At 44.4% G+C, this 27,370-nt stretch overlaps 2 protein-coding genes across 4 annotated transcripts in view; one reads left to right on the forward strand and one right to left on the reverse strand.

The window, feature by feature from the left end:
• The window catches only part of NPAT (nuclear protein, coactivator of histone transcription), a 45,972-nt gene extending 39,997 nt beyond the window's left edge, over positions 1-5,975 (reverse strand). Inside the window, exon 1 of the mRNA XM_088456759.1 lies at positions 5,743-5,975. Within this exon, the coding sequence (XP_088312885.1) occupies positions 5,743-5,779 (37 nt within the window). The 5' untranslated portion in view covers positions 5,780-5,975. The remainder of the gene's footprint in view (positions 1-5,742) is intronic.
• A 1,435-nt stretch (positions 5,976-7,410) lies between these two features.
• ATM (ATM serine/threonine kinase) overlaps positions 7,411-27,370 on the forward strand; it is a 245,664-nt gene continuing 225,704 nt past the window's right edge. For 2 of the 3 annotated variants that reach the window (XM_088456725.1, XM_088456727.1), the window contains exons 1-2: positions 7,411-7,494; positions 18,018-18,138. In XM_088456725.1, the coding sequence (XP_088312851.1) occupies positions 18,067-18,138 (72 nt within the window). In that variant the 5' untranslated portion in view covers positions 7,411-7,494; positions 18,018-18,066. Of the gene's footprint in view, positions 7,495-7,587; positions 7,645-18,017; positions 18,139-27,370 lie in introns of those variants that run through there. The other variant, XM_088456726.1, reaches the window with a different exon arrangement.

Consider the following 27,370-nt stretch of genomic DNA (forward strand, 5'->3'; position numbering starts at 1 on the left):
AGAAACGGACTGGTTAGTAATTTATTTCCAACCACTCCAATGCTTAGTACTTAACCCCCATAGGTATTGGAAGACATCCTGAGCAAAATTGCTCAAGCCAAAATTTCAAAACCTAAACCTAGTCAAACTACACCACCACGCCAAATTTACTGGAGCTAGGTACAAAACTCTGGCCGTGCAGGACATACAGACTTTCTCGCTTATTAGATTACACACCAATTTTTAAACACCTTAAATGCAATTTGTAAAATGAATGCTGAATTTTAACAAGAAAAAAAAAGTCCATATAAATAAAAGCATTTAAAGGAACCAGGAGAGTTATGGTATGGCCTCCCAATTGAGAATCCCCGGGATGAACCCTGCGGATATGACATTCGGCCCAGGTGAGAATGTGGGACACTTCTGCTATTGCTGACCAACTTTGAATGCCTCCCTGGTGATTGAGGTAGGCCACTGCCGTGGCGTTGTCGGACGGTACTTGTACAGGCTTGCCCTGAAGATATTCCTGGGAGAGGCTTTCTCCGTCAGGCTGAAGGCTTGTCCTCAGATTTGGTAGGTGGATGTCTAGTAGCACAAGCCTGTTTGGTCCAAGGCTTGGAGGCCTTTGTGGATGCCGACTGCCGTGAAAAGGACTGAACTTTAGCTTTTCCTTGGGGACAAAAGGACCGAAAGGATGACATCCGAGCCTTCGTAATAGATGCAGAGGATAGGATTACCATCTTGGAAGCTGCCAAGGTAGTCACAATCTTGTCCAATTCTGGGCCAAACAGGATCTCCCCAGAATAAGGTAAAGCCTTTTTAGAGTCCGAATCTGCTTTCCATGAGCGAAGCCAAATAATATGGAGGGCTACCACGGAAGTAGCAGATGATCCAAAGCCACCTCCCCTAAATAGGAGGCTGCATCGATAATAAGAGATATGTATGACAGCTGTTCCCTAGAAGCATCAGAGGGAAATGTATCTTCTAGGGCCTCTGCCCAACTCTCAATGGCTTTTGCCACCCAGGCCGTAGCCCTGGCAGGATGAGTAATAGCTCCTGTAAGACACTATGGGGTCTATTTACTAAGCAGTGTTAGGAGACAGAGTGAAAAGTGATAAGGTGCCAGCCAATCAGCTCCCAACTGTCATTTTTCAAACAGCCTGTGAGATGGCAGTTGGGAGCTGATTGGCTGGCACCTTATCACTTTTCACTGTGTCTCCTAACACTGCTTAGTAAATAGACCCCTATATAGACTTCAGGCAAGCTTCCATCCTTCTATCCGTAGTCTCCTTTAAAGCAGGTTGCAGTGTGGATAGGCAAGGTAGCGTTCTTAACTAGGCATGTCACGTGGGAATCCACTGCGGGGGGAACTTCCCATTTAGTGCAATCAGTAGCTGGAAGAGGGTAAAAGGAAATCAAGCGTTTAGGCAGCTGAAACTTTTTACTATGTATATTCCATGCTTCAAACATGATCAGATAGCTGATCTGAAAGGAGGAAACTCTAGCTAAACTACCTTCTGTCACTTAAATAGTGGCTCTTTTGCCCTAGGAGTGGGTTCTGTCTCTTCTATTTGAAGAATAGATTTTACAGCTCTTACAAGTGCTAGTATATTCAATTTAGAGGGGGGCTCCTCTACTCCAGAGGGGGAGTCAGAGTGAGGGAGATCTGCGTCTTCTGCCTCTCCAGATGATAACTCAGAAACTGATAGCTGGGTGGACTGTGAAGAGATCACAGCACGCTTAGTAGGTTTACTAGGTGAGGGTCTCTCCTTTGCAGCATTTGTTGAAAAGGCTGTAGAGGTAGCCACCAGACTCTGCACTGAGGTAGAAAGTACGTCTACCCATGGGGAAGGCAAAGGATTCCCATGGAGTACCTAATGTGGCCATCCTATAGGGGGAGCTACCACCGGGACCGCTAGGTGGTCCACAAATTTTGCCAACACCTGTGAAAAGGAAACCATCGGGAGGAGAGACTGCAGGGGCTGAGGGGCCAGGTGCCGTATAACAAGATGCACATAGACCATCTTGAATGAGATTCTCTGAAGCCAAGCCTGCTAAACAGGACTTGCAAGACTCCAGAGTGGGAGCAGCAGGCTGCTTGTTATTCTTGCCTTTGTCAGACATAGCTGCAATGATAATTGTAGCACACAATCAGGCACAGTGCAGTGAGCAACCCAGATATATGTAACAATATGGCACAGTGTAGTGCGCAACAGATATACAGTATGTGATAGCCCTCACAAATATAGGTAGATGTGAGGTACAATAAACCCCCTATACCTCAGTATTCCAGGGTTATAATGAAAGAAAGGGAAAGGTATAAAGCTGACAGTTTGAGAAAAATAAACAGACAGCAGCGCTAGCACAAGTCACATACAATGCAGAGTACAATATAACTTAAGTGTGCACTAAATTCAACTACACAGACTGCAATGGCTTGTAGAAAATAGCGCTGTATAACCTGGCCTTTGTGAGTAGTATGCAGGGAGACCTGAATGCAGCAAATGGCTGCCGTGAGTCTGAGAAGGGACGGAGTGTGAGGGAGGAGCAGCTCAGTGACGGCAAGACCGCAGTGGAATGGCGCCCTGAGCCGGGGGAGGGGGCCGCAGTGAGAGCACCTTCTCCCCTATGCTAACATCAACCACCGGGTCCCTGGCCTTAATCTGTGCCCTGCGCCAGTATTGTAATGCCCTGGTGGTCTAGTGGAGCCCCGGACGAACCGGTGTCCACATCAGCGCCTCCGGTCTGTTTCCTGAGACAAGACTGTGCATAGACGCGTGTCCCCGCAAGCGGGGATCCACCCTACCCGTCCCCTTGAGTCCAGGCTGCAGTCCGAGGAGCCCTGCTAGCTAGGCCCCTCCGAAGCCCCGCCGAGAGTACCTAGTCGAGGGCTGGTGTTGCAGCACTGCGGAGGGGTGATGGAGCAGCAGTTCAGACATCCAGAGGACTGTCTATCGCTGCTGCACTTAGTAAAAATTAAAATGAAATCATAAAAATAAAGCTTGGGCTGCTTAATAGCAGCCCCACTATTCTAACGGTGGTCCAGCTCCTGCTGGACACTAACTAAACTGAGTTGCCCTTAGGATGTAAGCGGAGTATAGGGGGAAGGTCCGGAGCATCCTGGCACAGGAAAAAGCTTTGCTGTTGGTGTTTGGTCCTCCAAGTAGCACCTACACCCCATTGTCTCCCTGTGGAGCCCTATGGACCCTGAAGAAGAAATCATTAATTCTCCTGCATTACATTGACTGAAAAAAAAAAACGATTTACGCTACAGATTACACTCTCCTCTTTCTGGTGGTATCATAATAAGGTCAGTCTCAATACCACACAAATTAATTAGTGCCATTAAATTTTCAGAAAATGCAATACAGCAGCACTAAGAGCTTCCATTTATTTTCTTTCTACACTTATTAGTACTCACCAAAATGTAACATCTTAATGTGGTCTCCTCAAATAGAAGCACAGAGGCACTTAAGGCAAAAAGCACAATAATCTATGTATTGGCTGCTCTGTTTGAGAGGACACTACCATAAAGACATTTGGAAGGGGCACAAAAATCCTGTGCCATTAGTGCATTCTAAAGGGGAATGCATGTGTAACTGTTAGGACTATGGTCGATATAGATGCCACCAAGATTTTGCTGAAAACACACAGCACTGACAACAGTCCAAAGGTGAGTTGTTGAAATTTTAACTCCACCCTCTGGCATGCAAAATGGAAGAAGTGCGTGTGCCCACTTAAATTTGTAGACACACCAATAGCACTTCTGGATTGAGTGCAGAGGCTCCATTTTGACTTGCTCCAATGGAAGGAATTTGTGGAGAGCTTTTAAGTGCAAACTGAGGCAGAACATACAGTCTCAACAAAGTAGATATAAGCTCCAGAGATGCCTGAAACAAGACCTCTGGATGGTTAGAATGGATGGCTTTCCTGCACTCTTGATCCATGGGAACTAAGAAAACAAAAGAAAAAAATATATTTGAGGTCCAAGAAGGATAGCCATCATCCAAGGTTGTCGATATTGTCGGGCACAGAGTGAGACCAGGGAGTTGCTGTAGAAGATAAGCCCTTGCTGCTTCTTAACTTCGTAGGCCCTGCAGTTTTGGTGTCCATGTGTTTGGGAATCCAGACGTCAACTTTTTAAACTCCTTGTTCCCCAAGGTGCTTGCCCGGCTGGTACATGGAATATTTGTAGCAAAGAGACAGCAACTTCTTGTATGGACTGTCTACAGCAAAGTATTTTTACTGCGTGTCACCACCGTGACGTTCTCTGCCAGTCTAGTGAAGTCTAGATCCACATCTTGTATGCAGTATGATGCATTCTGCATACAAGTAGCCATCTGCACCAGCTTCGCTCTCAGCTGGCCTTTCTGCAGCTCCTTCAAGGAAGTTGCTCCACCAACTTGAATACCATCTAAGCAACTGTGAAAGCATACATGGATGCAAGAAAAACGTTTTTGAGATGGACCACCAACATCTTGACCCAGGGGTCCTTAACTCGTAGTTCATCTTGGAGAGGGCTTTTGGTTCACTTACAAGGGGATGCACCACCACTACAACTCATCCAAAACACTCCGATTTGCTGGTCCCAGCACAATTCTGGCAAAATAGCCACTAGATTTAAAGCGCCAAATAGTTTTAAGGAAAAAACGTTTGTTTTGCCTTAAAACTAATTGCTGCTTTAAATGTAGCAGCTATTCCACCTTGATCACACAGAGACCAACAAATTGGAGCCTATGATCATTTGAGACCAAGAGTTTCATGAGTAGTGAGGAAGGACCTTTGTGCTTCTTGATGGAGTAGGATGTGTCTGTTTGGGAAGAGTGAGGGATGGAGCCCAAACTTGCCGTCCATTTCTCTAATTTAAATAGTATTTTGAAATTCCAAAAACAATGATGTAGGGCACTGGATACCCAACACGCCCTGTCCCCTGGACATATTACAATGTATATATAGACATCGGAGTCTTAAGACAGGATGCTACGATTACCCAACAGGAACTGAGCGCAGGATAGTAATAATACATCATTGCAGGACATGCTGAGTAGCCACAGGAGATTACACACCTGCAGAATAATATAGAATATCTATATATTAATCAAGTATGGCAGAGGTTCACAAACTTTTTTGAATCACAGCACCCTAGAGTAACAGCATTGTTTTCACGGCACCCCTAAGCCAGACGTTTGTTATTGAGAAAGTTAGAAAAAAAATTAGCAAAGCGAAGTAAATTGTGCCAGTCATCCTTACTAGGTTCAGTTATGTGATGTTAGGCAGGTTTGTCCACAGATTTACATTACATTGACCATAATTTGATTTGGCGCAGGACCAGCAACCTGAGGCACCCCTGCAAGTGTCCCGAGGTACCCCAGGGTGCCACAGCGCACAGTTTGGGAACCACTGAAGGATGGCATGTCCGGAGACTGACATGTTAATTTGGAACGTGCCCATGCCCTTCCTCTCCACTAATGGCACCCACCAGGGGTAAAGGAGAGAGGTGAGTGGGGGCGGAGTCAAAAGACACCTCAACCTCAAATTTACCAGGTCCAATATACTAGTTATATCATAAATATAATAACATAACAATATACAGGATACACAGTGACTTTGTGATAATACTACTACACTCTATTGTGGTGCCCGTGTACTACATAGTGCTGGCAGCTACTATTATTATACATAGAGATGGGCAATGGGGGGGCTCTGAGTAATGACACACATATATACGTGTGTGTGTGTGTAGCCCCCAGGGTGCACACTCACCCAGCACCAGCCGGGCCACATCGGACGGGAGCAGCATGGTAGCCCCGCCTGGCTGGCATCCAGATCAGCAGCTGTACGAGGACGCTCCGAACACGGCACCAGTCCTAGTACCCTGGCTGGCACTGCTCTCTCCCGCGCGCTGCCCTCTGCTGCTGTGTCACAGCGTAATGCTTCCCCAGCGCGCGGGCGCCGCTCTGCAGTTCCGGCCCAGGGACAGAGAGACTCCCTGCTTTGCAAACTCCCACCAAGTCACTTGCACCCAATGTATCCATATATAACACACACATATATATATATATATATATATATATATATATATATATATATATATACTAATATTCTGTAATTTACGGTAGTCATATAGCAATACAGACCTGCTATATTGCTAACTATATTTTTGACAGAAACCTAACATTAATAGTGATAATAATAATCATAGTGGACATGAGATAAGATGCATTTAAATAAGGGTCCATATTAGAATGTGGTAAAAACTTGCTGCTTGGTCTCCCAGCTAATATGAAACATTGTGTTGCCCCCATTACTCTACCCTTACTGTCCTGATTCATTTGTCCCCACTTTATCTTCTCATTTATCTTCTTATCAACCGTAGTTCAAAAGGTATTATCAGTGGCGTAAGTTCATTAAAGGGGCCTGTAGGTAAGTTAGAATTTGGTGCCCCCCCAAAAAAGGAAAATAAATATGGTGCATATCTATCTAATCTATCTTGTCTGTCTGTCTGTCTGTCTGTCGTCTGTCTGTCTGTCCCGGGAAGAGGTGCCATGTATTGCATACCTCCCAACAATTTAGCGGGACAGTCCCGTTTTTTTGGGACTGTCCTGCCCGCGGGCCTCAGTGTCCCGCGGTGGGGGGGGGAGTGCATGCGCACAGCATCTATTCTCAGTACGGGCGAAGCCCGGAGGCAGCCCAGCATTTCGGAGATGCTGGGCACGCCCCATTAGTGATGCAAATGGGGGCGTGTAATCAGACCATGCCCCCTTTTCGGGAGCGCACGCCTCACGCGCAGGTCCCGACTCTTTGCCTCCAAATGTTGGGAGGTATGGTATTGGGCGGCCGTGACGGTACACTCCGGTTACATATTTAATGCCCTAAATTGGGTGAATATATTGTGAGCAATGGAGGAGGTGCCCCTTCATTGCTGGCGCCCGGCGGCAAGCGCCTCCATTGTCTCTCATAGTTCTGCCCCTGGGTATTATAGTGACTTGCTGTGTTACCACATAGATAGGTGTAGGCTTATTGTACTGCGATGAGCACATCTTCCTGTGACCCCACTACATGCTTTCTGCAACAAACACACCATGTTATTGTGCTAGTGTTTGCTGTCCTCAGGGAATAAAGCCATTCCTGAATGTGACTTGTCACACAGTATTGCATTAGAAAGAAATATATAAATGAATGTACGTAATCTTTACCCAGCTATTAATAAGGCCACAGTCACTGTGCTTAGTGCATCACGTCATTGCAATGTGTATTTATATATACTGCATACACCATGTTATGATGAGGTACTTTTTATTTTTGAATTTGAAGTTGATATATTTATATCCACATGGTGGAGCCTGAGCATCATATCAGTGAGTTTATGTGACTTCTTGTTTATTGCTGTCCGACTCCGGAACTACAGAGCCAGTGTGTTTGGCGGAGAGATTAGAGTGTGACACTGCTCTGACAGCATGGTGGAGACATTGGAGAAGCTGGCAGTGGCTGGGTGACGGGGCAGGGGACATCTGGGTAAGTAGTCCTCAGTGGAGGCAGGTGGGATGTGAGGGGGCAATAAAAGAGTGAACAGTCATATCCTCCTACAGAGACATGAACACGCAGCTGTCATATAGGAGGGAGCATTTAGTGTTGTCCCACCAGATCCTTTCACACTTGCATCAAGTAATAATCAACTTTATAAGTAAATGAGATATGAGATATACTTATGTATACACTTGAATATGCAAAGTGTGTGTGTGTGTGTATGTATGTATGTGTGTGTGTGTATATATATATATATATAATTTTTATTTTTTTTTCATTGTAAAAGTGAACCTCGGTTACTGTCTTAGGGTTGGTACTGAAAAATAATATATTTGTTATTTATTATGAGGTTTACATTGTTATAGTGTCCGCATAAATCACTGCTTCCTGTAGTCACTTGTTTTTCTGGTAAGGTTAATGTCTCACAGGCAAAACCATTGCAGTTTTGTTTACTAGTTATTAACATTGTTACATTTAGGATGTATTAAGTAATGTGAATAAAATAAATGACATTACACAGATGTTTTTTCATGTGGCTACAATTGGTCCTAGCAGTGTTTATGGTTAGTGTAGAAAACATTGACAATAAATGCGGCTGCATTAAAAGGAAGGTGAGTGTCTGTGACAAAAATAGATGTAATCATAGTACTACAGTAGTCGACATTTCTGGGCTGTTAATGCGTTGGGAGCAAAACAAATAATAGGTTCAAGTTCAGAACATGGGACCCCCTGGGTTAGCATAACTAAACTGTCTTAGAACGTCAGTAAACTTGTTCAGAATATTATTAAGTAAGCTAATTTTAGCAATTAAACTGCTTTTAAATGTTAAATTAATTTACTTAATACAAATTATTAAGTAATTAATAAGACCTCTCATTGTGAAAATGTATTCAACTTGGACATATTCATATAATCAGTAGTATGGCAGAATATTTTATCACGTAGTCCCCATACTTGTCTAAGCATTTGTTCCAACGGTACACCAAGGCATCTATCCCGGCATAGAAGAAATCAGTGTCCAGCGCCTGAAGGCTTGCTGAACTTCACCGTCGGTTGCGAATCGCCTTCCACCGAGGTGCTTCAATGGACCAAAAAGATGGAAATCACTCTGTGCCAGGTCAGGGATGTTTCGGGAGAATGTTCCAGTGCCTTTCAATGGTAGCGCCTTAACAACTCATTCATGCGATTGGCTGAATGTGACCTGGCGTTATCGTGCAGCAATGCGACGCCTGTTTGTAGCGACTTGGGCACTTTCAACTAATTGTCCTCAGCAACTTGCTCAATGGGTCACAGTAGCGGATAGCATTCACAGTAACTCCCTTGGTGAGGAAATCGCTAAGAATTATGCCCTTATGGTCCCAAAACACTGTCACCATGACCTTCTTTGCTAATGGATTTGTTTGAATTTCTTTGAATGTGAGGACGATGCATTTTTTCCATGTCATGATGGCTTGCTTAGTCTCCGGTGTGACATGATGCACCCAGGTTTCATCGCCTGTAATAATACGCTGCAGGAACTGTGCTCCCTGCTCATGGTACAGTGTCAAGTGCACTGGTCCCATCCTATTAGTTTTGTGAACTTCTGTGAGTTGCTTCGGTACCCAACATGAATACTTTTTTTCCTGTACGCAAGTTGCTCATGAACAAACAATATTGCACACAGTACCCACTGAGATGTTTAGTTTATCAGCAATATCACAAACTCTGATGCGTCTGTCCAGACCTTCAATGCGGCACAAATTGTCCTCTGTGGTGGACGTGCTTGGCCGGTCAGATCGCTGCTCATCTTGAACGTCTGTCCTGCTGCTATCAAAGGTAGTGCACCAAACCTGTTTCCTTAACATGACGTTATCACCGTATAATTCGACAACCTGGCGATGAACTTCAGCTGCTGATGTGCCCTTCAGATGCATAAATCTGATCACACTACGCACCTCAATGTTTGACTGTATTTCCCTCAGCCCCGCCATCTTATAACTGATATTGGGTCAGTATGACTGATATGAGGCGCAGTCTAATGGCGGTGAGGGGAAGCAGTGGTCTACCTGCTCTGGCTTGGCGGGAAATTAGAATAAAATAGAGAACATTACACATGTGAGAGGTCTTGTTACATTACTTTTTGAACCACCCTCGAATAGTCTTGTTTTTACATTCTGCCTGCCCCTGACCTTGGTTTGTCGTTTTGTTAACTGGACTCTACATTGTATTTCTGTCAGCTTCATACCTGGTTCATCGTGCATCTGCTCCAGTACCACGTGAATTACACGTGAAGTCCCTACTAGCTGGACCAAGGGCTGGTGAGAGTACTGAATTCTAAGGGAAAGTGGCTTGAAGCAGTGCTAGGGATCTTATTTGTCCACAGGTATTTTAATAATAATATCACCAGCTATATATATTTGACCTGACATTATGGACACCGGATCGCATGTTCTAGCCAATGAACCCCAGACACTTGCGCAGGTAGTTCAGGGCTTATTCCGGTGCTTCGCAGCTCACAAATAGGCCTCTTGGCCTGCACAAGCCTCTAGGCCTTTGTTGAAGGAACTTTAAAGGTTAATTTGCCATACAGGTTTTATGGAGAATGTAAACATTTCTGAAATATAAAGGAGAGCTGCTAGTTTTATTTAAGCTAAAGCCATCCTTATTGTAGTGTTAATTCTAGCATCCTGCACCTGTCACAACCCGCAGTTCCTCTTTCCTGCCTGGGGTTTGTCGCTTTCTGCTCTGATGCTTCAGCTGATGCAGCAAACCTTGTGATATACAGACCAGTGTGTGCTAGAAGCACCAGAGCAGAGAGCATCACCCCAGACAGGAAAGAGGAACTGCACGGGTTGTGACAGGTGCAGGGTGCTAGAATGAAGACTATTATTGGGTCCTTCCCAGCAGCAAGTGGGCATTGTAAGGTGATATCACTTGATGCATTCTGTGTAGCTCTAGGCCTTTTTTATGATGTCTCAGATAGAGTGGCCTCTCCTGAGTCTCATATCTGGTCTCTTTGACAAGTCTGCAGATCAATGAAGTAGTGCTTACACAGAATTTTGTAGGTGGTCACCTGACTGAAAGAAACAACCTGGCCCCATGGGAGCCAATTCAGTTTAGGATGCCTTAATTCAAAATCCTATTCTGGAATCTATTATGCAACTTTCATTCAGAATTGAATAGATGTATTTGGGTACTGCATCAAGAGAGGGTTCTCTGCATGGGCATTTTAAGCCATTGTGCTCCTCCCTCCTCGGAATGAACTTGAAGCCTCGCATATAGGTAACTCGCCTTTCACCTGATCGATCAGCTGTCATCATTCTGATATCCTCTTCTTTTATGTTATGTGGTCCAATAGCTTTCAAATGCTGGGGTTCCCCTGGTCAGCATTCCAGATCTTCATTTGCTGCAAATGACATCATTATGGCCTATGATAATGCGAATCGCCTCACATGTCCCCAGCACTTGGGCCTGCTCTCTTTGAAGTGGTGTTCCACACATAACATCAGGCACATTTTGAGGTGTATCTGCAAAGCCAGCTGCAGTTTGCTTTTTCGGGGGCAGTTCCATGGCACTGAAATAAGTGTGCACCTCCATAAGCACTAGGGAACAAGTACAAATCTATCATTTTTATGGTTCATAAATTTGGCCCTATTGTCTCCAGTGGCCAGTTTTTTTTTTTTGTTTGCTGGAGCTCAGGGGATACAATGATGGTTGCCCCACCTGTCTGTGGCCGGATCCCTGATGTTCATGTCACATTTTGTATCACAGGACAAAAGCATCATCCTTCTCTTCTCAGCAGAAACACTCATTACTAAAGCATGCATAGTATGATCCAGCAGACAAAGCAGCGCCTTCACATCCACATGTAGAGCGGTATCTGGATGACAGGTCAACAGTAAAAAGGTTGACACCAAATGGTCGAAATGCAATATTTTGATGGACAAAATGTCGACGGGGATAAAAAGTTAACATGTTCAAATGTTCGACACATTACTTTTTTTTTTTTTTTCAACGTTTTTAAAATTAGGGGTTAGGATTAGGCACTTGGGGGAGGGTTAGGCTGCCAGAGGGGACGGTTAGGGTTAGTGTGGTACCCCAGAAACTGAAAGTACCACTTATGCTAGTATGCCCTAGTGTTTGAATATAATGTAATGTATATGCATGCGGCTCTGCACTGTTTGGCATCGGTGACAGTGGACATTGAGGACGGCTGCAGAGGCGGGCGTGTGGGCAGGACGGACAGGTGACTGATAATGACAGTTGGTTGCTCGAGCTCACGGTCCCGGCAGAAAGCGTCCAGGACATGGGTAGAGACTCACCGGCCATTGAACAGTGCTGAGGCGGCGTTTGGCCTGGTGAAAGCTGCGCTGGGTGACTTAGTGGTACAACGATGGTCGGCTCTGAGTTGCCAGTAACAGAGCTGGGAGAGGCTGCCCAGTGACAACTGCCGCCTTCTGGACAACAGTGAAGGGAGGCAGTTTTAAGGACCTGTACGCAGGGCTACTGCGCAGTTCCGGAGGTGAGCTTGACAGGGAGAGAGACGCGTCACCCTGCTGTTATCTGAAAGAAGGTCCAAAAAGCCGTGGACAGAGTCGGGAGCTGGTAGAAAGCTGACACAAACCGAACTAAGCCACAGTAAAAGTCGCTGGCAGTGGAAATCAGGCTTATAGGGGTATTCAATTTGGAGCGAAAAGGTCCTTTACGCCGATTTCAATTATCCCCGTATTCAATTTCAAAGACTTTTCGCAGGTTCGAAAAGTCTTTGAAAAAAAACAGGGATAACTTTTCACTACTGAATAGGTGGCAAAAAAAAGTGCAGAATTGGGGTTTAGGGGTGCAGGCTTAAAAAAAAATAGCCTGCAACCCTGGGAATGTCATTTTAAAATAAACTTTCAAAAAAAGTTTAAAAAAAAAAATAGGGACACCCCAAAAGAATGATTGAAAATTTGGGGTGAAAAAAAAAAATATGGGAAAAAAGTGTTTAAAAATAGGGAAATAGGTTCAGGGCTATTCTGCAAGTATGCGGCAGGTGTTTTCTAGAATAGGCTATTAGAGGCAGGTGTATATTTGCAGAATTTTTAAATAAAGACTTTAGGGACTTAAAAATATGCTAGTACCCATTTTCATGTACCCCAAATTTGATGGGACCACTTAAAAAAACGAAAAAAAAAAAAATCTAAGTGCTCTTCTGCATCACTTCTTCAATGTCGGGAAAAAAACACCTGCAGCCGCTATTTAAAACCCCGACTTTCATTTGCAGGCTAAAACGGGGGTACCCATAGTGATTCCCCCATGTTTTTACAGCTTTAGGGGGGGTCCTACAATTTTATTCCAGGTAAATTTCGTTTTTTTCGCTGATCCTACTTCGCCGGGTCCCGTTTTCGTAGATTTTAAATTGAATACGGGGATAAAGCGGGCGTGCGCCCGATACTTTATCCCATGAAAATCTCCGATGTGGAGCGAAAAGTCCAGCACAGACTTTTCGCTCCCATATTGAATACCCCTCTTAAACTTATCGGACGTTACTAGTTAGTGAACAAATACAGAAAAGAGTAAGAGTAAGTGATCACCAACGTATAACAACCCTACCTTTCCGGGAACTAATTGTGCACCAACAATAAAGCGCTAGACTTTTATTGGGGAAATTTTACTTACCTGATTGTTATTAGTGCAGTGTAATACTAAGTTAGAGTACAACGTTAATGGTTAAGTCACAATATATAGAATAGTAATATTACATTGAGTAAATGTTATATTTGATGTGATTGGAGGAACTGACAAATATAGTAACCTTTGGGATTCCACAGGGATCCAGGTGCATCCAGTGATTCCACGAGCTGCTGAGTTCCTCTAAAATAAAAATACAAATGTTATTGTAATGGGATTTGATGTTATGTGTGTTGTGAAAGTAAATGTAAAGGAAGATTTATAGTAAATGATCTTTTCAATAACCTTAAATAAACCTATCAACACAGCTTACCAAATTGCAATGTGCTTACCTTTCTGTAAAGAAGGAAGAACTAGGGATTACTACACCTATCATTAGCTTTACCCCATAAATTTGGGGTGTTACATTAGGCTATGATTAGGTTTAGGCACCAGGGGAAGAGTTAGGGTTAGGCACCAGGGGGAGCAGGGCCAGCTCCTGGGGTTAGAGCACCTTGTGCCGGTTCCTTAATGGACGCCCTTACATCGCGCGCGGCTTAGCCGTGCGTAACTGAAAATGGCGCGGCCTAATTACCATAGGCCACGCCCCCTATGTGACGTTGTTTGGAGGCATGCCTCCAAATACCGTCAGGCTGGGCAGAGCCCGGCATGACAGTGACAGCCAGGGCCGGGCCAGCCAAGGAAAATTCTGGTAGAAAATCGGCGCCCTCTGTAGGTGGCGCCCTTGTGCGGCCGCTCAGGTGGAACATGCCTGGAGTCGGCCCTGAGGGGGAGGGTTAGGGTTAGGCACCAGGGGGAGGATTAGAGTTAGGCACCAGGGGGAGGATTAGAGTTAGGCACCAGGGGGAGGATTAGAGTTAGGCACCAGGGGGAGGGTTAGGCATCAGGGGGAAGGTTAGGGTTAGGCACCAGGGGGTGGGTTAGGCACCAGGGGGAGGGTTCGGGTTAGGCTTAAAATACAAAATAAAAAAAGTGGACTGTTTTTCTGTCAACCATATGTCTCTGTCGACCTTTTGTACCTGTCACCCTTTTGCACTGTCGACTTTAGTGTTCACTCTGCCGGACCTAGAGAAAGGGCACATCTGCCTGAATCCAAAAAAAGGGGTGTGGTCAGTGAAAAGGGGGCATGTCTTTAAGACACATCCCCCTTTTCATCACTCTTGGTGGCGTGCCCGGCACTTACAGACATACAGGGCTGCCCCCAAGCGCTGCTGTCAGTGTGAATGGATTCTGGGCACATGCGCTACACTGCTACACCGCAATTTTCCCCACCCGCAGGCTGTTTCAGCGCCGCGTCGGAGGGTACAGTACTTTTTGCCCTTTAGAAATAGGTCAGGGTGCGGCACCCCGCTAAAACAGCCTAGCGGGAACGCTAGACTTTTCTTGTCAGTCAACCTTTTGACCATGTCGACCTATTGCCTGTCACTCTTTTATACCACACCATCTAGGAGCAAAGTGAGCAGCTGGCTGGGGAGTTTGTGATGATGAATTTTTAAAATTTGGAGAAATATCACCATCCCCACCCAAAGGGGGGTTTAAAACTAAAATGAACACTTTTATATTTGGGCCCCATAAGTACATCGGGACATGACCAACCACACACATGTCATGAGAACTTACCAATTATATTGTGAGGTTAATGATGGAAACCGTTGTAGAGAACTGCTTTCCGCTTGGTAATGCTGATAGAACATTTGTTCCAGTTTGCCTCCAAATAAAAGCTCTGTCTATCCATGAAAAAAATAAAAACACCCCAAAGAAATGTATTTTGTTCTTCTCATTAAGGGTGAAAGTTATGATTGTCAAATATGCCAAGTACTGTAAAGAGGGAAAATTTGCAATGCCGATGGATGTGATGTGCCACTCCAGAACATTGCGTCCATCGTGCACAATTAAATCCTCCCCCCTCTATATTTCAGTTAACATATTACGCTAAGCCTGCATTTTCTTTTTACTCTACACTGTTTATATAATTCCTGTACCACTGTCCCTTTCTCTCTATACCACTGTAGTATCTATCATTGTTTAACACCTGTACATCTTTAAGAATACTTTATCCCTTTGTCCCTGGAAATGCGACGGCAAATTTATAACAGTGTGAAAGATACCTCATGGTACACACTTCAAACCATTGAAAACAACCCTCCAATAGATACCACTTCTGTTGGTCACTAAATATATTGAATATGGAAGGAACCAGGGGCCTGATTCAGAGCCGGACGCAATTAGCGCTCGCTCATTCAGAAAAAGGGGGTGGCTATTCAAATGAACCGTTCGCTCCTTGCGGTCTGTTGCCGCCTCCATGTCTGAACGAGCGAACAAAACATGCGGACGTTTATTTGAAAAATACGCCCCCTGGCCGCTCGCATCATACGTCATGTCCGCTATTTATTAGATTAAACGAGTACATCGACCAGCGTATGAACTGCTCGCTATTCTTGTGGTTGGTTTTTCCTACCACTATATTGCGAGCAGTTCTGACTATAAAACAACCAAGTGAGAGTTTCTATTTATTTTTCTCTATTTTCTTTTTAGCCAATATTTGATATTGATTGTATTTGTGTGGATATTGAAAATTTGTAATATTATTTGAAGAATTGTATTGTGTTACAGTTGAAAAATATAATATACTATAACGAAAATTGTACTATGTAGCATTTGACAAAATAGTGCAGTTATATGGTTTATATGATCTCATTGTTTTATGAATACAACGACAATACTATGTAATTGTATTACATAACTGATGTTTTTATAGTCATTGTACTGAAATATTTGAATGTGAATATGTGCAGTGTTTCAATAAAAATTATTTAAAAAAAAAAAAATTCTTTATCCTTAATTTAAAGTCCTTCAACTTTAACAGCTCCAATCTCATTTTGTTTATTATATACTGTACTCTTGTAGTTATGCCTTTACATCTACCAGCACTGTTCTTCCTTTTCTGATTTTTTTTTTTAACATCTTAACTGTACTGTTCCTCACTCTTATCACTACTACTGTTTGTCTCCCAATACCCTCATCTACACTATGGGCCTGATTCAGAGCCGCTCGTAAGCGGCCGCTCGTTCGTTCAGAAAAAGTGGGTGGCTATTCAAATGAACCGTTCGCTCCTTGCGGTCTGTTGCCGCCTCCATGTCTGAACGAGCGAACAAAACATGCGGACGTTTATTTGAAAAATACGCCCCCTGGCCGCTCGCATCATACGTCATGTCCGCTATTTATTAGATTAATCGAGTACATCGAACATCGTATGAACTGCTCGCTATTCTTGTGGTTGGTTTTTGCTACCACAATTTTGCGAGCAGTTCTGGCTATAAAATAACCCAGTGACGTGGTCAATGACGCTCCTGTATTAATTATGCACACCCATAAAATGCCCGCTTTGACCATTAGGCACGCCTGCGTTCTGATCTCCACTCCCCATTTTCCAGCACCTTCCCCTGTTACCACCCACATACGCCTCCTCCTGTCACTCAAAATAGCAGGCCTTCGCTATATACAGCGAACAAACGATTTTTGGCCGCACTGACTGGTTCGCGCATGCGTATTAAAAACCGTACGCATGCGCAGATGTGCAAACATCGCTCGGAACGAGCGTACTGCCACTTACGAGAGGCTCTGAATCAGGCCATATGTCTTTCTTTTCTTCTGCTCCCCGCATTACTCAGAAGCTACATAATACTTTCCTCTACCACCAGGTCCCATCTCTTTCCTCCCTTCATAGTCTCCTCCACCTTCTCCTCTCCCTCCTTCCTCTCCTCTGTCTCTCTTTATCCCATCTAGTACTCTCCGCCGCGTCTCCCATAACTCCTAAGCACTGCACCCTCCCAATTCTTCAAGTTACACCTCTTCTTAACCCACACCAAACTAAACCTCCACCTTGGCCACCACCTGCTGTCACCCTTCCTCATTCAGAAGCCCACCACATACCCACACTCTCTTTATCCCCCTGCACTAAATCAATCTCAACACCACAGCAACCCTGACAGTTTCCTTCTCTCTCCTCCCAACCCTATTCCTCTCTCCTGTCTCCTCTGGAAAGACAGTTTTGTCTATAATTAACTGGTCCCCGTCCATGACGGTTTTATCTCCAACTCCTTGAATTTCCCAGCCATCACCAAATCCTGGATTTACCCATCTGACACCGCTGCTCCTGCAGCTATCTCCTTTGGGGGCCTCACATTCTTTCACGCTCCCTGGACTGGAGGTTGCCACAGTGTTGGGGTGCTTCTATCATTTGGTCACTCCCACCTACTCTTACCTTCTAAACTCTCCCATTTCATTATTTCCATTCAGTGCACATATCTGTCGCTTCTTCCAACTTCCTTGAGTAGTTGCCTTTTTTAGTCCCCCTGGACTTGGGTCAAAATTCTCTGATAACTTTGCTTCTTGGCGCCTAATCTTCAAATGGACTCTCAAAACCCCTTTCTTCCTCAAAGCTTTCCAGCGCTCATCCTAACCCACTACTCCATGTTCCTTTCTTACAATCCAGCCCATCTGTGTCACCCTGTTTGTCTGCCCCGTTTTTAGAATGTAAGCTCTCACGAGCAGGGCCCTCTTTCCTCCATGTGCTTCTCCTTCCCTTACTTCTATTTTAATTTACAACAGCACCTAACACTTGGTTGCTGACACCATGCTGCTTATTTAAGTGTTATGCTGCAATGTTTATAAATCATGTGTTTGTCCTGTATTGTTTGTACTGTTAATAACTATTTTCTGTGTGTTCATTTGCTTATGTACTATGTAAGGTGCTGCGGAACCCTTGTGGCGCCATATAAATCAAGGATGATGATGATAATAATAATAATAATAATAATAATAATAATAGATGCCCTAAGATTTGTTCATTGTTATTGTAGGTGGTGTTGCATCTCCAGGCTGCTCCGTGAAGTCTCTGATTACAGCACCATGAGTCTAGCTCTACATGAGCTCCTGCTCTGCTGCCGACAGCTGGAAACAGACAAGGCCACAGAAAGACGAGTAGGTTTTAATAAAATGCTGATGGATTCATTACTATATGTATTTGTTATATTATTGTTTACTAGTGTTTATTCAAGCACCCTGCACCTCTCACAACCCATGCAGTTTCTCTTTCCTGCCTGAGGTTGGTTGCTGCTCTGGGCTTTGCTGCTCTGGTGCTTCTAGCTTACCCAGCTGATGCAACAAACTGCTGAGATACAGACCAGAGTGTGCTAGAAGCACCAGAGAGCGACACCCCAGGCAGGAAAGAGGAACTGCACGGGGTGTGACAGGTGCAGAGTTCTAGAATGAACACTAGTTTTACTGTACGTTGCCATACAGGAAATGAGTGTTGATGGCATTAATTTACACACAGAACCAATAGTTGAAATCAGGTGCCTAGTTCATTATATGCCCCATACAATGTACTAGGTGTACTAGATCAATATGCCACATTTTAGTACTGCCAGTACTCATTATGCCACAGAGTGTGCCCAGTACATATTTTGTAACATTGAAGTGTCCTCAGTCTATGCCATGCACATTGTAGTGCCCCATTTCATATTATACCACACTGTAGTGCCCACAGTTCATACAGTGCAACATTTCAGTGTTCATGTATCAAATTCGGCAAAATCATAGCGCCCCCAGTTCATATTATTCCACATTACAGTATCCCCTGTTCATATTATGCCATACTGTAGTGCCTCCAGTTCATATTTTTGCCACATTACAGTGCCCAGTTCAGATTATGCCACCTTACAGGCCCCTTTACGTTTATAACATCCACTACACGTTATTCAGTGAAACAGGAATGTCACTTCATTTAGGTCTGGCAACGGGTCAGACCCAATTGCTTAGCAGGCATTTCTGGGAACTTGGTAGACAACTATATGAACTGTGTCCGGGGTCTCCTAAGCCTCTGGGACCCATAGCTATGTCATTCTCTGCACCCACTATAGCTACGCCCATGCATACACACACAAACACTCAAGCATACTTAGACACAGTATACAACAACACTTACGTACATACATACACACACACACACACACACACACACACATACACATGCTTAGACACACTTTCTATTAATATAGAGTACTAAAAAGTGTTTATAGCATTATATTATAGAAATTACTATAACAGTACAAGCTATTTGCACTTTTTACAAAAAGATTCAAATGTTAAATAAAAGGAAAGTGAAAAAAAAAAAACTATTTTAATAAGAATGATTAAATAGAATTATTTTTTTTTAAATCCAATAAATTTTTATTGTAGTTTTTCTGACATGTACAAAAAAAAAAAGTTGACAACATTGAAGCAATTGTAAACATTACAAAATTGCTTTTAAACAATTAAAATACTTAACATACATGTGTGGTTTCTCCTCTATCTGTATCAATAGCATTACATACAACACCTTCCTCCGCATATGAACATTGGAAAACACAAATTTAGCTGCCTCCAACATAAATAATAATGTCAACACATACATCACTGCATTTGAAGTAGTGACTGACTAATATAATTCTTGGAGCAAACCAAATCATGGGCAAAGAGAACTCACACCCGACCGACCAAATGGAGAGTCCAACCATCTATCCCATACTTTATAATATTTCAGTATTATACCCCTAGCAGTGTAAACAAATTTTTCATGTGCGGCAACAGTTCCAACCAAAGATATCCAGGATTCAAGGCTAGACCCAGAGGATGCCATCCATTCTCTTGCTATACACACTTTAGCAAGCGTGCAAAGGTTATTAGTGTATCTCACAACAGGCTTGTCAATAATGTCTACATCTAAAGCGGCCAGAACACATGCCGCAGGGGTAAAAATGTCCTGAGGCACACCTGTAGAGACAATAATTCTGATCACACTCTGCCAAAACGAATTCACTATAGGACATAGCCATAACATATGCCAGAAGGTACCCTCTGAGGAATTGCATTTGGGACACCTTGAGTCCGTTCTACCACCAAATCTCAATAACCGGACAGGTGTCATATATACCCTATGTAATATAAAATATTGTATCTGCTGATACCTCACAGACATAGTAGCAAGGCGAGGACTGGCAAGGGCTATGCTCCAATCATCTTCCGACAGTACCCCAATGTCGTTTTCCCATTGTTGTTTTATGGATACCAATTCAGACCTATGATGCTTGCTCAATAAGTTATTATAAATTACAGATATCAAGCGACCAGAACTGACCGATAATAATAGAGTTTTAATAGGAGATTCCTGCATGGATAAAGGAACCTCAGAGAATTGGGCATTAATAGCATGCCGGAGCTGTAGATAACGATAGAAAAAATGGTTAGGGACCCCGAACTCTAGCTACAATTGGTAAAAAGATTTTAAGACACCCGCCTGGAATAGCTGTCCCAGAGATACTACCTTCCACTGACCCCAAGTCTCTCCAACCTGGATAGCATGAAGTTCCTTGAGGCACTTAGCATGAGCCAGCGGGGTTTCTGGATCTATGCCTTCTGCTTGCATTATACGTGAAACAAGTCTCCAAATAGTGATGGCCTGCCTAACTAAAGGGATATCCACTATATGTATGTTATCACTCAGTAGTAGGTTTAATGGCGTTAAACCTGTTTTGGACTGTGCCATTACAAGGGCAGGCAGGGATTCAGAACTTTTATCATTTAACCATTCCCATATATGAGAAAGTTGTGCAGCATAGTAGTATAATTTAAAAAGGGGTAATGCCAGGCCACCACTGTCACGGGATCTGGTCAGAGTGTCTAATTTAATTCTAACTATCTTACTGACCCAAAGTAGTGAGGATAATAGACCATCAATCTGTTTGAAAAATTTCTGGGGAATGTATACTGGAGAGTGATTCAAAATATACAGAATTTTAGGTTGGAGGACCATTTTGACTATATTTACTCTACCCGTTAGAGTTAATGGCAATTTACCCCATACCGGGACGCGGGACCTAAGGTATTCAATCTGCGGTTGTACATTCAAAGATAAGTATTTTTGCGTTGTATTGGATATCCAAATACCCAAGTATTTAAACGAGTCCACCCACTTCAGGGGAAGAACTATAGTAGGGTTTTTGGGGCATGTTCCCCTGAATGGAAGGATAGAAGATTTGTCCCAATTAATTTGTAAACCTGAGTATTTCCCGTATAAGTCGATAATTTCAAGGACCGTGGGCATAGAGATCTCATAGCGCGAAATGAATAGTAATATGACATCAGCATACAATGCAATTTTATCTACCCTAGTACCCAGCTGAAACCCGGAAATGTTTGAGTGACCTCTAATCATACATGCCAAAGGCTCAATAGCCATAGCAAACAAGATTGGTGACAGAGGGCAACCCTGTCTTGTCCCCTATACAATGGGAATGCCGTAGAGGTGAAGCCATTTACCGACACCCTTGCTACAGGGTTCATATATAAAGGTTTTACCCACTTAATATAGCCCGGGCCAATACCAAAGCGTTCCATAGTTTCCCACAAGAACAACCACTCGACCGAATCGAACGCCTTAGCAGCATCCAATGAGACAATAACAGATGATTGTGCGTCTGCCCTTTGTAATTGTAAATGTGTAAATAAACGACGTAAATTGACTGCCGTAGACTTACCAGACATGAAGCCTGTCTGATCAGGATGAATCAGTTGATTAATAACCTGATTAATCCTGGAGGCCAGTACTTTTGCTAAGATTTTTACATCTGTTGGAAGGAGTGATATAGGTCTGTAGGAATCGGGCCTGGTAGGATCCTTGTCAGGTTTAGGTAGGACAATTATTAAAGCCTCGGACATTGATTTAGGTAGTGTATTGTTTATATACATTTGATTAAAGATATCAAATAAATGGGGTACAAGTATTTTATTATGTTTTTTGTACACTTCGAGGGGGATCCCATCAAGACCTGGGGCTTTACCACTGCGAAATGAGTTTAATGCCACCACAATTTCTTCCAGTGTCAAGGGAGCATCCAAAAAAACCCTCGCCTCTGGGGACAATGTCGTCAATGGAATGTCAGATAGGAAATCATGCAGTTCTGGTTGGGTATATGCTAACCTAGATTTGTAGAGTTGTTGATAGAACCTAACAAATTCCTCCGCAATTTCTGGGGTGCGCACAAAGGTAGCGTTATCTAAACCAACTAGTTCAACCACAGTATTAGATGACTTCTGTTCTATTCGAGCCAAATTGGCCAGGTACGAACCAGGTCTATCACCTGTTGCATATTGTATATGCGAGTTAAATAGAATTTTATATTGGGCCTTATCCATTAAGCAATCCTTCCATAGTTTTTGGGCTTCACACCATCGTGTCTGATTCATCAGATATATAGGCTAATTCTAATGATTTGCAGGAAGCTTCCATATCCAATTCTGTTTTTTTATAAAAAGACTTTAAATTAGCAACTCTCTGAATTAAAGACTTAAATGTATCCCATAGGACATCAGCGGATACAGTGCCTCTATTTAATAGAAAAAATTCTGTCCAAGCGGCCTCCAACTCTGCTCCATTGCCCATTCGTGATAGCCAGAACTGGTTAAATTTCCAGAATTGTTGACCCCGTAAACCCTCCATATCCAAACTGATTGTCAATGGGGAATGATCAGATATACCCCTAGTTTCATATATAACCTTATGAACCCTTGGCAGCAATCCCATTGTAACCAAAGCCATATCTATCCTGGATAACGAGGAGTGCGTATATGAGAAGCATGAGTACTGTTTCACTTTAGGATATCTGGTCCTCCAGGCATCTACCAAGCCCATTCCCCGGACCATATTTGAAAACCCAGCGCACCTCCCACGTATATCTGGAGCAGACCTGCTATGCCTATCTAACAATGGGTCAAGTATATTATTAAAATCTCCCAGGCACATAGCAGGTGTGTCCGGGAATAAGACAATAAATTCTGCCACCTTTTTTAGAACTTCATGCGAGTATGTTGGAGGGATATATAATGCCAACAGCAGTATAGACATAGAGTTAATTTTACATTTTAGGAACACATATCTGCCCCAGGCATCACACTGCACCTGTTCCATAGAGAACTGGATAGTTTTACGCACGAATATGGACACGCCCCTTGATGCAGAAGTGTGTGTAGAATGATATGTCCAGCCTATCCACGTTTTTTTCAAAGACAACAATTTCCCCCCTACTAAGTGAGTTTTCAATAAACAAATTATATCTGAAGCATACTGTTTCAATTGTCGAAACACCAATGCTCTCTTGACTTTGTCGTTTAGACCCCTCACGTTCCAAGTGAGAATATTAACCCTTTGCGAGTCCGTCATTTTACATGATCTTTAAAAGATTCAAACAGCCATGGCAACAGACGGAGAAGGTTTCTTTGGTACCACACATAACAGAAGAGAACCATTACACACAAAAACATAGTAGAAATTCCCATACCAACTGATAAGGGCCTAACCCCCAAACCACCCCCCACCCTGTACACCAGAACCAACTTAGGCATACCTTATACCAGAACGCCCTATTCCACGCTAACAAATTAAACTAGGCAATACAATTTATAGAAATAAATATATCACCGTACTAAAAAACAAAGAAACAAGAAGCAAAATATATAATGGCAATAGAGCAAGGCACATGGAGGCCTCCTTATACGGAGTCCACCCCCGGGAACAATACCCATCTGAAAAGTTACAGTGTTCAAATAATCGACACCCAACTAGCTGAGTGACACATATTACTCCACCACTAAAAGATTATATAAATTAGGCACACAAAAGACGGTCGAAATAGCTACCCCACCCGGACATTATATGTCACTGAATGTCGGAAGTAGGACCATAAGTAAACAATATTGTTACCAGAATACCCGTCTATATACTTATTGTGTCTATACATAAACAACGGAACATTTTTTGACAAATCGCATAAAACACAACAAATAGGCAATGGCTGTGCAATGGCAGGGGATTAATGTAGCACAAACTAACACAGATTCAGTCATTAGCCAATGCTTCTCTGGCGGGTCTGCGGCGATCCAGCCACAGCGCCGCCTCCTTCGGTGTCATAAAGAATTTGGTTTCCCCATCTGCCACCACTCGGAGTTTAGAAGGGTATATCATGGCATAGGAAATGTTAAGGTCTCGAAGACGCCTTTTAATTGGGATAAATTGGGCCCTATCCTTTTGTATTTCCATAGCAAAATCCGGGAACACAGAGACACGAGTCCCGTTCCAATGTAAGGGACCATTAGTGCGGGCCAGTCTAAGAACAGAGTCACGGTCACGATAATGCAGGAACTTTGCAATTAGAGTGTGCGGCGGCGCCCCGGGCGGCATGGGTCTAAAGGGTACCCTGTGAGCTCTCTCAACTGTGAAATATGATGAGAAGGAAGTAGGACCAAACGTGTCTGACAGCCATTTTTCCAAGAATTTTTCCGGATTGGGACCCTCCTCCTTCTCTGGTAGCCCCACGAAGCGAATATTGTTTCGCCTTAGGCGTCCCTCCATGTCAGACATTTTCCTCTGTATAGAAAGGAGCTGTGAATCCATAGAATTGACTCGAACACCTAAAGGTTATATCTTATCTTCCAGGGTAGAAGTGCGAGTTTCCACCTCGCCAACTCTCTCACGCACGCACTGCAGTTCATGGTGAATAATTGAGAGGTCCGACTGCACTTTTCCTATTTTTTCTGACAGCCTTGTCTCGCAGGCAGTCACTGCCTCGAGAACGCGTTGCAGCACAGCGTCAGATGGCTCAGCCGACACTGTCGACTCTGCTGGAGATGTAGGCGGAGAGTTGTCACCCCTTGCAGTAGAAGTGGATTGAGCAGGGGGTACCCTGGAGAATTTTTCCAGCTTCGCCGCAGCCGCGGAATTCTTCCCCATCCTGAGATTGTATATCAGGAGAGGGTCTGGTTGTATATTACTGTATAACACAGATACTAGTGCTGCGAAAGGAAGTATACGGACTGCTGTTCCTTAGTAGTATGGGACACAGAGGAAAGTTGTGACAATAACAGCAGTTGCCAGGTGGTATAGTGAAGGGTAGGCAACCATAGCCTGTGAAGCGCTGCGTAGGAAATATCAGCGCTGCACACTGACAGGGATCTCAAACCAATATACAGGGTATTGAGGGAAGCCACACACACGCGCAGCCACAGCAGGAATACCTTCCTTTAACACGACTGCCCCGCTTGTTGCCGCTGATGAGAAGCGCCTCTGAGTCAGACAGTCGCCGGGACACCACGCTCTGGGAGAAGATGGCGCCAGCGGGACACGTGAACAGGCCCCTCCGCACTCTGATTCGGATTGCCGGGTACAGCCGCTGCCGTAGCCACGGACAAACAGTGCACCACACTCACTGCACCTTCAGCCAGCCAGGTAGGCAGTCGGAAATCCCAGGAGAGCTGTCAGGATAAGCGGTTCGGATAAGTGATAGAGGAGAGCGCACCAAGCTGCGTGCACTCACATACTCCTCGTAGCCACGCCCCCCGATTAAATAGAATTATAACGTTAATGAAAACAACGCAGCATATAAGGGAGCTGTGCTTAGCCTACACTGGCACCAAAAGTCAGGACACACAGCTTGTTGAACACTGGAGCCACATAGCCATCAGCTGCAGCTGGGAGTGGGAGGGCTGGTTCCGCACTACACACCCAGTGACTAAGGGAGCCGAGCAATGCAGATCACAGCCGCGGTCGGCATAGATTGTTGTTGTCCGCTGCAGGCACCCAACGATGGTTACTGATGGAGTCTAGCGACCAGGACTACAGTCAGGCAATCAAGGACAGAGGGCAGGAGCAGGGAGCCCATAGGTCCCGCTGGTGAGAAGCCCGATGACACTCTGGTAGTGGGGCCAAGCAATGTGTAAAAAGGTGTTCGGAAGAAGACTGGATGATGGTTGAAGAGCCGATTATCACAATTCAGCATTGTCCAGCACCCCAGTTGGTCAGATAAGTGTAAGGAGACTCAGGACATAGTCACACTGGGAATATCAGGAAGACAGGCTGCAGCCTGGGCTAGAGTCTAGGGTAGGAGTGGAAGGAGAAGCTGTGTGCAAGAACCTAGGGGGTTTGATGAAGTTCCTGCACATGGAATGGAATAGTGAGAGTTCACTAGGAAGTGCTGGGGGATCGGATAACTGTAGATTCTGGGGGTTAAATTAACTAAGAATGGAGTCTGGGAGAGTTTGCTTTTTTATCAACTTGATTAGCTTAACCGAAACTCGGGTGATTTGAGGCTCCTGAAACTCTCAAGTTTACCAAGAAGTGAGTTTAGCTGAGAGTGAGATATCCGGTTGTGAAGCAGAATGAGATATCTCCCCCGAGTAACAGGTTTTGCAGGAGATTACTCACCCGAGATTGCAGTGTTTTCTCTCTTGCCCAAGCTAGCAGCCTGCACATATCAGTGAGATATGTGCAGGCTGCTTGTGTGTTAAGACCTGTAAAAAACGGGTTCAATAATATAAAAAAAATTACATAGGGTCCCCCTCCTAAAGCTTAACCAGCCCAGGACTTGCCTGCCTGTCCTGGTTCCTAAAATTACGGGGAACAAAATGAGCAGGGTTCCACAGTAATTTAAGAACCAGCAGACCTGGTTTTAAATATAGGGGGGGGAAAATGTGTGATGTTCCCCCTGTCCTTGGCTGATAGCCCGCGACTATCCGCGCCACCCCTGGGCGGTGGGTGGCAAGTTGAGACTGTGGACCTTATTCAGAAGCGGCCGTACGGTCTACGACTGCACTGCCGCCTCAATGTTTTGCCAGTGCGCATGCGCACGAGGGAGCCGGCTCCCTCGTGCGCATGCGTGAGACCCGCTACGTCCGACAGCGCCGGTCGTAGCAGGTCTCTTTCCAAAGGGGGCGAGCTGTCGATATTGATTGACAGCTCGCCCCGTTTGAAAGGCGGGCCAGGGGGGTGGCAGCCCAAATGGAGGCGTTCCCATTTGGGGGAGGCCCCACTGACATCACTAGTGACAGAGCCAGAAGCTCTCCGGGGCTTACGACAAGTGAGACCCTACCCTACCTCTCACTTGTCGTAAAGCCCCGATGGTCGCGATGGTCTCTGACCATCGCGACCATCACCCGAGCGGTCGTTAGAGCTGTGGGTGTTAGGCTGTGGGTTAACGACCGCAACAGAGGCGGGCGGTCAGGATGCAAGTGGCCGCCCAGTTTATGAGCGACCACTTGCCTCCTCCGACCGCCTCTGAATGAGGCCCTGTATGTAGTATTAAAAATAGAATTATTCACATTGTCTTCACAGTGGAACTAC

The sequence above is a fragment of the Taudactylus pleione genome, unplaced genomic scaffold, assembly GCF_031769625.1.
Source record: "Taudactylus pleione unplaced genomic scaffold, aTauple2 ptg000711l, whole genome shotgun sequence".
NCBI classification, from domain to species: Eukaryota; Metazoa; Chordata; class Amphibia; order Anura; family Myobatrachidae; genus Taudactylus; species Taudactylus pleione.